The sequence below is a fragment of the Perissodus microlepis genome, chromosome 12 (genome assembly GCF_051167445.1).
Source record: "Perissodus microlepis isolate ML-2025 ecotype Zambia chromosome 12, ASM5116744v1, whole genome shotgun sequence".
In the NCBI taxonomy this organism is placed as follows: domain Eukaryota; kingdom Metazoa; phylum Chordata; class Actinopteri; order Cichliformes; family Cichlidae; genus Perissodus; species Perissodus microlepis.
The window spans coordinates 34,633,678-34,648,258 of record NC_140472.1 but is presented as its reverse complement, the minus strand read 5'-3'; the positions used below and the strand labels follow the sequence as shown (position 1 = coordinate 34,648,258).

Genomic DNA, 14,581 nt, shown 5'->3' with positions numbered 1-14,581 from the left:
TGTAATCCTTTTAAAATCCATATCTGATGAAGCCTAATCAAATATTTTAGATTTCTGTATGGAGACGTGCTCTGCAGATGACCTTAGTTTGGTCCATACTTGACCTCAACCAGAGACAGCCACATGGGCCAGCCCTGCCAATCACCCTTCCTACTGGCTGGGGGGTCCACTGGTGTCTGATGCAATATGAATGGGGAAGCTGTCAGGGGGGGAGGTCTGGGCAGTCAGATCCAAACTGGTTCTTGGCACTTCGAACAGCAGCAGCTGGAGCTATTGCACGAGGCTGAGAGATGCCAGTTGTATAGTCATGCTTTCTTCAACGCACAGCTCAGGTTTTGAAGCCTATGTCCTAAAGACGGTCTGTAAAGTCGTCCTCAGTGAGAGGTGGCGAGCAGGGGTCGGTATACTTGTATCTCCTGGGTTCAGTGTTTACACATTAGGCTTCTTCTGTGCAAGAAGTTTGTTCCCCTGCAGATGTGGATATATCCAAGTTGCACAAGTGCAAAAATCTTGCTATTATTAGCCAAAGGTAATCATCATTCTCTCCAATAAGCTACATCACAAAATAATTTTTACTGATGTTTTTCTATTATTACTATTATCCTGTTATTTCTATTATTTTGTGCTCGGCAGGTGTTGATTCCAGAGCTCAATTTCTACTCCGTTGATATGTCTCTCCTCTAGGTTTCTTTTATTAATGCATGACACTGGGATTGCATACACGCTTTATTTTATTAAATGTTTTTATTATTTTTAGCTGTTGCAGTGCCATTCATAGTGCAGCAAATGCTTACCCACTGGTGTATTCTTGAACTGTTGAGGTTAGAGGTTCGCACTGAAAGAGATTTTTCTAAAACTCTTTTTTTTTTTTTAATGCGATAATCTACTGGAAAGCTAATCTGGAATCTGTTTCCTGCTGGTAGGTGCAAGCCGTCCCTTACATTTCTGGATTAAATTCATTGTTATGTCATCGCAGCAGGAATTTAATCACACAAAGAATTCCAGCCAGCTGGATGTTCACATGTCTGGTTTGGCTCTTGATTCAGACAATAATGGGTTTTTTTCATACCAAATATCTGCTCTTACAAAGAGGAAAGATGTGGATAATTGGTCTGTAACTGTAATCGCTAATTGCAGATTCCGCTCTCGTTATACATCCAAAATTGTTGCTCTAAATGAGTAAAGCAATTTCGTTGTCACTCAGTTGACATTCTTATTGTTAGCAAAAGACACAAGCTTGTGGGCTTTAGTTTGAAACTGTCATTTCATTATCAGAATCAAAGGAATTTGAAAACACTTTCCAAGAGTAAATTATCATAAAATCATTGTCTGATTTTAGTCATTTAATTTCAATGTGTAACTGTAGACAGTATCTGAACCCCCAGGTACTATCACTTGCCTTAAAAATTGCTCATGTGTGATTTGAGTCATCAGCAACCAACTGTCAAACGGAATTGGAGCACAATGTGGAAAAAGCCCCGGTTTCTCCATCTCAGCTCATAATTTCAACTCTGCTGAGCCTCTTCTGTTTTTCACCACCACAGGCGATAAGAAAACGGTGGGTCATGTCTCAGTGCTCACAAGGTTCATTTAGCAAGGGATGGCTCTACAGAAAACTTGGGTAGTCCACATTACTACAACTCAAAGCCAACATACAAAGGCAGCTTTGCGGTCAGTGGAAAAACTGTGGATTTGATTTCAAGGTTAATCAAAGGATTAATGAGGCTAGCAGCTCTGTCGCTGTGATTTCACAGTAGAAAGCTAAATGGCTGGTTGAACTCTGGAAAAGATGGTGAGAACACTTTTTTTCATACAGCATTTTCTTTGTGATCACTGAAATGTGAGGCAAGTCTTGGTAAAACAGGGCAAAAGTGAAGACGACAGAAAAACCCTAACCCTTCTGCTCGGTGGCCGTTTCAGGATATCAGGAATCAGATCTGGTTCCACTACGGTGACTCAGCTGTTGCTGGTCAGGCTGGATTTTACCATACTCCGGCTGCCTTGACATTCATTTGTAATTTAGGTTTATGTGTGCAGTGGGTATACCAAATCTTTCTAAGATGTTCTATCGCTACCAAAAAGTGGTCATTTTCTGCTTCAGAACCTGTTAAGTAGCTGGTTATGATTATGTTCATTAGTATTTGCTGAGTTCTGCAGATAATCTTCAAAACTTTCATCAAGGAAATTAGACTTTAACTTTCATGTTGGGAACCTTTTATTTTGTTGTCCATTATTGCTGTTCGGTCTACACACTGAAGCTTAAATACGCCTTTTGGGATGTTAATCACAATAGAAGCTTGTCCTCTATCTGGGTTATCAGGAAGCAAGAAGCAATAAATCATCTAATTTATAAGAATCCACATGCAGAGATTCCTCTCTGTGCTAAAAGGTAATAGTTACTTCCCTACTCCATGCTCAACCTCTCAACCGAATTTGATGCAATTTCACTAGGTAGTTTTTGGGTAGTGTTGCCACTGATAGCACAAAAGAGCAACACACCTCTATTACTGTCTGCTCACCTGTAATTATGTTGTCAAGAAGCGTTGTTGGCATGCAGAAAATCCCCACCAGCAGGTCACTCACGGCAAGGTTTAGGATGAACAAGTTGGTAACAGTCCGCATATTTTTGCTCCTCAGCACGATGAAGCACACCACTCCATTTCCCACCATGCACACGAGGAAAATCAGCAGGTAGGACACGATGAAGATGGCTGCCGTGGATGGCTGGTGCAGGTAAAATCCAACATAAGTGATGTTGCTCCTGGGTATGACAGACTCCAGGGAGGAGTTGTAAAACGTCCAGTTGTCATTCAGTTGAGTCAAGTTGTTTTCAAGTCCTTCGTTCATTTTAACCCTGTAATATGAAAAGTCGTTAGAAAAGTGCAATGAGAAGGTACTGGAGTATTTATTTATTTTTTTAAGATTAGTTTTGTATTAAGTAAAATCCTGCAATCGTAGGTTTGTTAAAGGATTTTTGGTGAAAACATGTTTGTTGACCACGGCTGAATCCCTCTCTAATGTTGTAAATCATTTCAGTTTTATTCACATGGCACCAAATCACAGTCGCAGTCACCTGAATGTGCATCATACTGTATGAGCCTACAATATTGGAAAGAAAACCCCAACAATTAGATGAACCTATGAGGAAGCACTTGGTGACAGTGGGAAGGAAAAACAAGAAGAAACCTCCAGCAGAACCAGGCTCAGAGAGGGACAGCCATCTGCCTCAACTGCTTGGGGGTTAGGGAGGAAGAAAGGAAAAAGACGCACTGTGGAAGAGAGCCAGAGATTATTAGTAACTAATGATTAAACGCAGAGAGCTGCATTTAAAAAAACAAACAAACAAAAAAGATGTGAGTGAAGAAGAATCCCCCAGCAGACTAGACCTACTGCAGCATCACTAAGGGAGGATTCAGGTCACCTGATCCAGCCTTAACTATAAGCTTTATCAAAAAGTTTTAATCCCAATCTTTTAAAAAAGCGCCCATTAAGAAGTACAAAAATACCTTAAAAGCATACCATCCTGTCAGATTATAGTAACATTACACAAGAAAAGGAAGAAATCAAAATGAAGAAAGATAATGCTCCTCTAAAATAAAAGAAATACCCTCACCTCTTCCAAGAGAAGTTTTCTGCCTTTGTAGCTGAATGGTAAAGTTCAGAGAAATCTGTGATGAAACCTTGTTCCTTTCACTCTCACATCAGTGCAGCTTGTTGGGTTTTTATTGTGTTACAACAATGCTGCGAGTTTTGCATGATACCAGACACCAGTAGGCAACGGGTGAAGTGTCTTCCCCAAGGACACAACGACCGAGACTGTCGGAGCCGGGGCTCGAACCGGCAACCTTCCGATTACAAGACGAACTGCCAACTCTTGTCCAACTTTTATCTACTGTTGTGCGTTTATTGGCCATTATTCAAACGTAGTTTAGTATAGTCGGCATTCAGTACATCAGTACATTATGAAGTACAAAATGAAAATATTAAAGTGTCCAATAAGACTTGCAAACTTGCAACTCAAACTCGTTATTGGAAAAGCTGATGGATTAAGCTTTCCTAGTCGTCCTCTTAACAGCTGGACTTGGTTTTACAACCACTTGTTTCACTTTACAGACCCCAAGCTGCGTCCATCTTTTCAGTCTCTGGTATAAATGAGATTATCAAACCTTTCCTCAACATTTTGTTTAAGCCTTTTTAAAAAAATAAATAAAAATCAGCATCTCTTTCAATACATGTCAAACCGGCCCCGTGCCAGCGGCAGCGCACTACTTCACTGTCCTATTTTCCATCTGTGTTGCTACTTGAAAAGAGCACTTCTTCCCCCTTCATTTTTTCAGCCCGAGCATTGCCACACTGGAGCAGCTCTTGTTGTGGGATCCTGCTGTCGCTGTCTGATTGTGTTTTATAAAACGAGATGAGATTGGTTGTTGAGGGAAAAAGAAAATGCCAAAGAAAAAAATTACCCACCAAGTCAACAAACTCTCAATTGTGAATTTATGTTCGTATGCTGTCGAAAACATTTTAAAGGTGAACGTGTTGTAAGTACAGGCTAATCATTTCTACTCTGACATCCTTCGGCATTCAGTTTTTTCTTCAGTAACTGAAAACCTGCTCTGCTGGGTTGAAGCCATTTCTTTGCTGCGAGAAACTCTTGGGTTGCTTTTGCAGTCTACTTTGGATCATTATCCATTTGTGCTGTGAGCACTATCTGATGCACTCTTCTGCAGCACTTGTCTAAGTCTGTCTAAGAATATAGTCCTGTACACTTCACACTTCATCCTGTTACCTTTATCAGCAGTTAAAACATCCGTTCTTAGTTCCACTGGCAACCATACATACTTATGCCATAACACCTCCACCATATTTGACAGGTATGCTGTGGATCACGATCCAGTTCAACTCCTCCGCCATGATTTTCTCCATCCTGGTTTCATCTGTCCAGAGAATATTGTTGACAGTGACACGCTTACCCCCTCAAAAAGGGTCTTGCCTTGGTTAGATGTCATCCACTCTAGTTGGCCTCTATTTAACTCAGTTTTATTTACTCACAACAACAGTCTCCTCGAGGTGCTTTCTGCAGTCTTTCAGCTTTTTTTGATTTTCTTTTTCTCTCTCTGACAGGCTTATTCAGTCTCTTAAACCTTTTGACAGCCTCCCTCCCTTGTACTGGTATCTCATATCATGTTTGATGTTAGAATGAAAAGCTATGAATTTAACACTTTCAATCCACTTTCATTTTTTACTGTCTGCTCGTGCAGAACTTAATCTATTTTTCTAAGAGTAGGTCCACGTGAATTTGACACACGTGAAGAAAAATAAAATAACTACTGTTTATATGTGAACAACAAAATGGGCCAATGAAAAAGTCAGTCTCCTCTCAGCTGTCTGAGTGTCACACTCGTGTGCCTTCAAGCAGACAGCAAATTAACAGCTGTGATAGCGTCTACTCAAGAAATTATATAGAAGAGATTTGGATCAGATTAGGGTAGCTGCTGAGAATCCTGCTCATTAAGTCTGATTTGAACTGTCTGGTCATGATTGGATGTTACGTACATGGAGTAATATGAAAGTCTAGATGGAAGAAAACACAATATTACTTTGGAGCTGATTTCCTGTGCTTTGCTGATGTCTTAAATTGATTCCTTCAATCACCGTCATTCTCCCATCACATTTTCTGAGTCTCCTTTATGATGCATCACAGTTTTTACAATTGCATCATTGAACCCAAGATCAACAATTCCCCTTCAGTTAAGTGTATCACATTTGGTGTTGTTGACAGATGGTTTCTGTAACACCTTTTTGATAGAAGTATCGAGCTCTTCTTCATCCGTCTCTGCATTTCTGTGATTTGTGCAAAGATATTATTTTCAAAAAAGTGTAGGATTTAATAGCCTGCAAATAAATTATAATTCTAATGCAATAGTCATTAATCTGCCAGTGTAGCCATATCCTGATTTCTGTTTCTCACAGTTCCAACTCTGTCGATTCTAACCCTTTTTTTATGTTAAGTCTTATTCAACATTTAATCAGTCCAACAGCAGGTGGATCACCTCAGTGTTAGTTGCCATTGTTTGAAATGCACAAAAAAGCCCAGCTCCGCATAGAAAGCCCAGTGCAAACTAAACTGCAACATAGTTACAGACTCATGCAAGCTGGCTACACTTTCAGTTAGATCAATCAACAAAAGTTAACCTGAAAAGTCCAGTAACCTGAGGTTTTTCTGAGGTTTGATTCCAGGTTCTAATAGCTGCTGCAGATTGTTATAAAAATTCTTAGGTATGCTGTGAATCAGAGGCGGAGCCAGACATTTGAAACACCCGGGGCTTAGCCCTAAAGGGCAGTATGCATGTGGGTTTTTTTTTGTTTGTTTTTTTTGGGGGGGTAGAAATGACTGAAAGATTAATTGGCTCTGTTTTGAGTTTTGTTCAAAAAAGAATGACTTCATATAGGGAAAAATATATATCACATATGCAGGACACCTTAAACTAGATTTTTAATTAAGCAGCAAGGCAGAACAAAGTCGGGGCTGCATCAAGACACGAGGACTAAACCCCAATTCAACCAGACCCAGAACTGATCCAGAATTACAACAGGACTACAACAGTTCAAAATCAGGACTACTTAGGATTTAACCAAGACAGAACCAGAATCAGAACTAGATGATAGTAGCACTAAAAATCATCATAGACCTGCACTACACTTGTTTTTTTAATTCTACCAAAGTCCACTATTTAGATTCAGAAACGTTTATATAATTATTTAACCTTGTTGTGCAAACAAGCCTGCAAAACTTAATAAATGTAGAATTTGAAAAATAACAAACCTAAAAAGAAACACTAGGTACGAGATACATGAGGACCTATGATACGGTGATACTTTTGGTAAACAACCATTTGACTAACATGTGTGTCTCACCTGCTCTTGTTCCATCTCTGTTCTGTCCTCATTCTCCATCTCCCTCTCTGTTCCTCTCTCTCCCTCTTTGTGCTGACAATCATCAAATATACAGGTGAAACCAGATATTTACACTCTTCAGATAAAAACAAACACTTTTTTAATTGTAACATCAAATCAGACTAAATGTTTTTTTTTTTTAGATTAATAAATATAAAAAACACATTTGTTAACTTTAAGAGTAAAGAGAGAAACTATCTGTATTTCTTAATTGTAAATGGCACCAAATTGTATTCAAAATTGAGCCACACTTATGGAGCTCCACAGTTCTTTTCCAGGTGTTTTGGTTGACATCTCTTGATTTTCCCATTTCAAAGAAACAGCCTCTGTGTTTTGCCTTATATGCATCCACAGCTGTGCCACCAATTTACTCACATGGACTCTACGAACCTATCAGAAGCTTCTTCAGCTCAGAATGGAATCGTCTGTAGTTTTCTTATTAATTAACAATAAACTTAGTGTATATGTGCTCCTAAATTTGATGAAAGTGATAAAAAATAGAAGCTCTGTCTCTCTTTATTCTGACATTTAACTAATTCAAAAGATATTTCAACATTTATTTATCCAAAACAAAACAAGTTTACTCTAAATTGATGTTGTACAGTAAAAAAATGTTCTTGTGTTTTCCATAAAGTGTATTTAAATATCTGGTTTCAACTGTGAATATACTGCTGTGTATTGAAATTCCTCTTGTTTTGCATAGAAATATACTGAACAACATACAAAGCATAATATATAAAATAACATCTACCTGAGTTTTTTCTTTGAAAGAAGCTCCTTATGTCCATTCTTGTATATCAGTGCATTACTGAATCCGATTTATTTAGCTGTGGAGGGAAACAACTGAAAATATGAAATAAACACACATGTAAGCTAAGACTCTCTAAAGAAACAGCATTGTTGTTGTTCGGCTTTTCATTTCGCCGTTTGTTGATTCACTTGAAGAGTGAGTAACGTAATATGGGTCAAGTGATCAGTTTGATATCTTTCGTGATACACCGTCATATTTACATTATTTGTACAGTACCAATGATTTGCTTTGGTACCTGGTCAAACTTCAGTTCTCCTCTCTGCCTGGCTGCGTTTCTCCAACAGCGCACTCGCAGGCAGCAGCTGACCCGCCCCGCTTACTGCCTGAGCTCGGATCATACCAATATTAGGGGGGATTTACGCACAGTCGTAAATTCCCACAGTGTGCACTATGTGCTTCGAATATTGTGTGTAGTTTTTGTTTTATACAGTGTCAGCCAGGCATCTAACTATGAAAAAATTACACTCCAAAAGACCCCGGGCTTCTGACAAAACAACCCGGGCTTAAGCCCAGTAAGCCACCCCCCCCGCTCCGCCACTGCTGTGAATTATAGTTCTCAGAAAATCAAAAACCTCAAAAAATTGTAATAAGCAGATGTAACTTTTAAAAAGCAAAATGTAATCAGCCACGAAAGTTAAAAAAGGGGCCATCTCTTACTTCCTCTCACAAATATAACAAAATCAGATTTACAAAGCACAATTAAAATTGAGCTTTTGAATTGCTGTGCAAAGAATACAGTTGCATTAAATGTAATTACATTAAAAAATACATACAAATACAGTGGAACCCCGACTAATACCTAATACCCTGTTAAACAAAAAATTCAAGTTACGAAGGCACTGAACGGCAATACTTCTGCCCGTGTTACGGCAAAATGCCCGTGTTACGAAATCCGCTGGCTCTGATTGGCCGAGCCCGGAATGCCCAGAATGCCTTCCGAATCATGTGACAACCCCTTGGCTTTCGTAATTGCGCTTCGCTGTTCCACTTGAACAACGTTTTGTTGTTCTAGTTAGCAATTAGCCTATAGCCTATCGTTCAACTCAAAAGGCGCGACGGGTGCTTTGACTTACGAAAATTTTCAACTTACGAAAGACCTTCGGGAACAAATTAATTTCGTAAGTCGGGGTTCCACTGTACAATGTAAAGTAAACAGTGGATATGCAAAATACAGAATTAAGTGGCCTTCAGTAGCAGATGCATAACTACTACAACAACCAGAAGACAGCAGGGTTACAGATATAACAACAAATGAGAGGTTAGTGGGTTGGAAAGGCCAGAGAGTAAAGGTGGGTTTTGAGCCTAGACTCTCCTTTTATCTCAAGCATTAAGTGATTCCATAGCTGTGGAGCAGTGACTGCAAAGATTGTTGGCTTGTTACTCCAAATGTGATATTGGAAATGTAAGAAATCAGCAATAAAATCTAGCTGCTGAACTCTGTTAACGTGTTTAAAAGACACAGGTGACACCAAGGTACGGGAATCTCCAAAAAAGCAGACATAAAGTAATAAAGGAATGGATGAATTTCCAGATCATGAAAAGCCAAAAAAGATTTGAGTTTAAAGATGATTTTTAACAAGAGAACAAATGGGTTTAAAAAATTGCATCGAGGTCTTTTGCATTGGGCTTTAAATATGAGGTGAAATGACTTAAATAGCCTGCAAAAGCACTTCTAGATTTGGCTGAACTGAAGATGATGATCTCAGTTATAACTTTAAGTTATTAATCATCCAGGCTTTAATATCTTCGTAATAATTCATAAGAAGCTGTAGGGAATCCTGAGGTTCTAGTAGAAGATAAAACTGGAGGTCATCAGCATAGAAAAGAAAGGAGATGCTGTGCCTCCTAATAATATTACCAAATGGAAACAGATACAAACCTGGACGAGAGCAGAGGATGAGAAAATCTGACAAACAGAGAACGTTCTATCCTTAAGATGGAAACTGAACCGAGAAGAACTCGCTGCTTAGGGCTAACCCAGTGTTTCAGGCAAGAATGTTATGATCCACGGTATCAACAGCAGCACTAAGCTCCAGCGTAATCAGGGCTGCTCTATCACCTGTAAACCCTTAGAAAAGGTAGTACCTTTGGTTGCCTTGTGCATGTTACACACTGTGGACTTGTGCACTGGTCTGCACAAATCTCCTAAATCTCTCACATACTGGCTCCAAGCACCACAGTTACCCCAGGACTGATATTAAAAGGACATCACTTGCTCTAAGGAACCTTTGAGAAGAAAGTTGCCGAAAAGGGCAAAAGAGCTTTTCCCCACTCAGCAAGCTAGTGTTTGTGACCAGGAGGCAACAATGCTTGTTACAGGCTCCAAGCTATGGTAGACTTGGATGCTAATTTCCATATGAGAAGCAAAATATGACACAGAAGCACTCAAGGACTTCAGTGTCACTGTCCTAATGTGCTAACCCACAGCAGCTGAGCCTTCAGTATAATTGGTGGGGACATACTAATGCACACTACACTTTAAAGCTTCATTGTGCAGCTATGAAGCCATATTTTCACACTATGTTCACATTGTCAACCACCACATTACCTATAACGATGAGAAAAGTGCGAAAACGACTGAATTCTGCGGGACTCCAAGCAGCCCACCCTCCAACAAAATCAAGTACATTTTGGAGATCAGTTTCTAATTAGAGTGTCTGAATCTGTTAGTATATGAGTGTTTTTCTCTGTTTGAGGCAGCTGGTACACTGTGTGACACTTCACTAGGGAACTGTAAAATAAAGTGCAACTGAAGTGTCTTCCTCTTTCAGTGAATTACTTCCACAGCAGATATACTGCAGGTAAAAGAAAGCACCACTATATGAAATTTCAGTCAGAAACATTGTTGGATTTCAAAGGAAATCATTTGTAAGCTGGAAATATCTAAACATGGTTTTAGATGCTTTCACTGTTATGTTGGGAATAAAGATCTCAGGAATCACATAATAACTTCTCAGTTTGTGTTCTGGTTTGTGCTAAAAGCTTTTGAACTTCAACATAAAAGTGTATCAATCCTTCTATCTGGGTAATTCTCTGTATTTCAACAGCACAAGTATGAAAGGGGAAGAGATGACCACCAAAACGAGCCTCATCTCAGTCATCTGACTAAGATCTGCGTTAAAATAAGGCTTTGCTGTAGTCACTGATCCTGAAAGGTTTTTTACTAATTACATTACCGTACTGGGGAGGTACTGTGTTAAGTGGTCCACAGTAGCCCAACAATACATGTTATCATGTTAAAACATTTACATTTTGTGAAAAAACAAATTTACATCTTAATGTTAAAAAACCCTCTAAAATTCAATCAACTAATCATGACCTCTTAATTAAACACTAATCTCACTAACCAACCATAACTGCTTCTCCTTTAGCAGGCAGAAGACCACTTTCAGAGCAGCTTCCTCCTCTGACTCATGTTCACTAAACAATAAAGTTATTACAATAAACAGTGGAGGTTCTCCTGCTGTCATTAAACATGCTCTTCACCTGATACTGCATGTCACATTATCACAGCCTTCAGTCTCTCTAATATGAGCTGGGAGCCACAAGGGAATTCCAGACTGTGTTCATGTCCCTAATATGCCACTGATCATTTTTTGGTGAACTTGCGATCACAGTGCATTTATCCAGGGTGTAACTGAAAATGTAGCTCAAAAACGAATAAGATCCTTTTGCCTTCTCCAATGTTTGTCAAACACGCAGCTTAAAATAAACTTAAATGTCAGATCCAGTCCTTCATCATCTTTCACCAACCCCAGATTGTGCATTTCTCATCATTCTTTAAGCATGTATTAAAAGCAGCCATTGTAATGGCATTAATAGAGCTGCATTGCGCACGTTTGTATTCAGATTTTAATGCTCCATCTTCGTCTGCATGAGACAAGAGGAGCTCATTACGTGTTTAGAAGTTAATTAATTAGAGTCAAACGCAGTTAAATTTTATATTTTAATGAAAAAGGTGAAAAGAAGTTACGTTTTTTTATTAACTAATCAAACAATTCAAATGTAATTCTAATGGAGCTCCAAAAGTCCCCAGTGATGACTGTGCATGATCCTCAGTCCCACCTGCAGCACTAATGATAACACGTACACAGGAGCTCGTTAAGTTCGCGTCCATCCAGCAGCATTCTGCCTGATGCATCGAGGCGAGCAGAGACAGCTCCATGAACACACTGTGCAACCATTATGCGCACATCACTTAATGAAACATTAAAGTTAATCGGGACACAATGTCGCTCCTTCAGATTCCCAGTAAATCTCACACGAGAGGGACTTGGATGCAGACTTCAGGAGCTGAATGACTGACCGCTCCTGGACAAAGAGGGTCCTGTCAGGCAGTGGACAAAAACGCGGTGATAATGGTTCGGACGGAGAGCCAGATGGATGCGCACTTGTTCCCTGCCTCTACACGCCCCAACGAGCTTTAAACGCTGTCCAATTTTAACGATTCAGTTTGAAGATAAGTAAAAGTTACTGAAAATTAATTCTACAGATTCACGTCGCCCTGCCAAACACTGAAAAAGTTCACCATTGCGTTATTTATGATGTTGTCCTACCTTGTTTGCTTTCACCTCAACGGGCAGCGTTCATTTAAAGAAAATGTCAAAATTTCTACTTTTCTCCGAATGAGACATATTTGTATGAAACCGAAGAAAAAGCAGAAAGAAGCCAGTCTCTCTCTCTCACTCAGCTCCGTACCAATCCACGTTCAAGCGCGTCGCCTGAAAGCGCGCTTCTTGTGGCACATGGTGCGCTCTGCCGGCCGCTCAGAGCGCAAGTGTGGGATTTGTGCAGATCCAGCCGTGTTTGATGCTGTGACGTCGAGGGCGCAGGGGTGGGATTAGAGGATGAGGATGAACGGGCTAATGGTTGAGTGATATCGCCCAGATCTCGCCCAGCTGCTGACTCTTAAATGTCATTGTCTGTGATGGTGGAAGTGTGGGGGGCAGAACACAGATGGTCTGTGCAGTAAAACATAGCCTCAGGAACCGTCACACAACACCCCATAGTCATGTGGATGTTTTCTAAAAATGTTCAAAGCCACGGTCAACAAATTTATGGAAGCCCTGAGATGCCAGAATTTATTAAGTCTGCACTCCCCTGGCAACCATTGGTCGCTAGGAAAATTGGCTATTCCCCAACCAGTTGGAGAGCGGTTGCTGTCTGTTGCTGAATGGTGCTAACTAAAATCAGTCCCCAAGAGGGTGCTGCACAACAAAACCTTGCAATTGCTTTGGGTGCCAGCAGTTTGCTTGGTTGCCCATAGTTTGCACTGAAGACAGAAACTTGCCCCCACCAACTAATCAACGAGCAATAGTGAAACTAGAAAAAGTGTGACGCACACTTGTTTCAAAGTAAAAGTGCCTTAATGCTGCAGCCAACATGTTTTGAAAGGTGAAACTTGCCACCCAATTTTTTGTTGTCATCTAATCTTTAGACCTGTGTGACTGAGGCTGAACTTCCCTGCAGAGAAATTAATAATAACCTCAGATTTTATCAATAAAATGCCTTTCCAGTCCTGTGGAAGTGGAGTGGAAATCCATGTACATACAGTATTTCATTTGTTTTGGATTATTAAGAACTAACAAATTATGATTTTTATGTGTTGTTATGCTTTTTTTAAAGGTCTATTTGTGAACCATATAATTGAATGCAAATGTAATGAGAGAAGATTAAGTGTGTAACGATGAAAAGTAGCATTTATTGCTTTTGTATATCTATAGATGGATTTATTTGGCTCACTTGAGATCAAATTGGACCAAATGCGGTCTGCTTGATAGCCCAACATTAAAAACCTGTATTTCTGCTTTGGTAGCTGCTGTGCTGCATTAAAACCACCACAGCAGGTTTAAAATGGGAGAATATGAGAGTGGAAATGGGATTTGGACAGGAGCTGTGAATTAAAAATTGCCTGCTTGCACTGCTTCAGCTCCAACAGCTTGACTGTTGCCTCATCAAGGGATTGTTCTACTAAGTCTAACAGGGTCACTTCTCTTATCTAAGTTTCTTTGTGGTTTGTGGGTTTAATGTGTTGGTCAAATAATTTAACTATGAAGTTACTGGTTTGAATCTTGCTGTGGACCTCTCCTGCATGTGTTCCTTTCATTGTGCTAATATGTTAAGAAAGTATTAATCTGTCTCTAAATCAACTTCTATTAATGCAAATTCCCACTTTGTATTTTATTTCTTTTTTGTTCTTTGGACTCTGGTGATGAAACGTGTGTGCAGCACACAGTATGCTCCCCTGTAGATGGCAGAAGAGAGTGCTGTTTTGCTGCGTACGCACCGAGAAAGCGTTGCAGTTAAAAGCCCAAACTTTCTTCCCCAGGCATGTTTGATTCGGCTCGAGTCTGAATCATTGAGAAAAAGTTATTGAGCAACAAGATCTAACCTGCAGAAGCATCGTTAATGGCGGCCTTCCTGGCTGCCTTACCCTTAGATTCTTTATCTTTGAAGCCTAAAGCGACCAATTAAGTGAGATAAACGTTATCATGATTTTTGTGACTATTGTCGTGGTCAAACAGTCACAGTTATTGCTGCGTCTTTTATTGATATGTGAGGATTCATCATGAAACACGTTTGTTTTTAAACCATATCTCCTGTGTTTCCCTCCCTGTTGTCTGTGCGAGCTTTGTGTCACTCGTTGTTCTTGTTTACTATTTATTTTGTTTGCTACGTGCTCGTGTGTCTCAGTTGGTTCTGCTTCCTGTAAACTTTGTACTCGCCTGTGACTTGTTAGCCAATCATAGTTCTGCACCTCCCTGTCGGTCTCCTCGTGTCTGTTTTGCCCCTTGTGATTTTTCTTCCTGCTGCTTT

At 39.8% G+C, this 14,581-nt stretch overlaps 1 protein-coding gene across 2 annotated transcripts in view; it reads right to left on the bottom strand.

Moving 5' to 3' along the window:
- The window catches only part of npffr2a (neuropeptide FF receptor 2a), a 32,386-nt gene extending 19,830 nt beyond the window's left edge, over positions 1 to 12,556 (bottom strand). The window contains exons 1-2 of one of the 2 annotated variants that reach the window (XM_084945950.1): positions 12,322 to 12,556; positions 2,520 to 2,854 (exon numbers count right to left, since the gene is read on the bottom strand). In XM_084945950.1, coding sequence (XP_084802076.1) covers positions 2,520 to 2,847 — 328 coding nt within the window. In that variant the 5' untranslated portion in view covers positions 2,848 to 2,854; positions 12,322 to 12,556. Of the gene's footprint in view, positions 1 to 2,519; positions 2,855 to 7,705; positions 8,039 to 12,321 lie in introns of those variants that run through there. The other variant, XM_084945951.1, reaches the window with a different exon arrangement.
- Between the last annotated feature and the right edge of the window lie 2,025 nt (positions 12,557 to 14,581).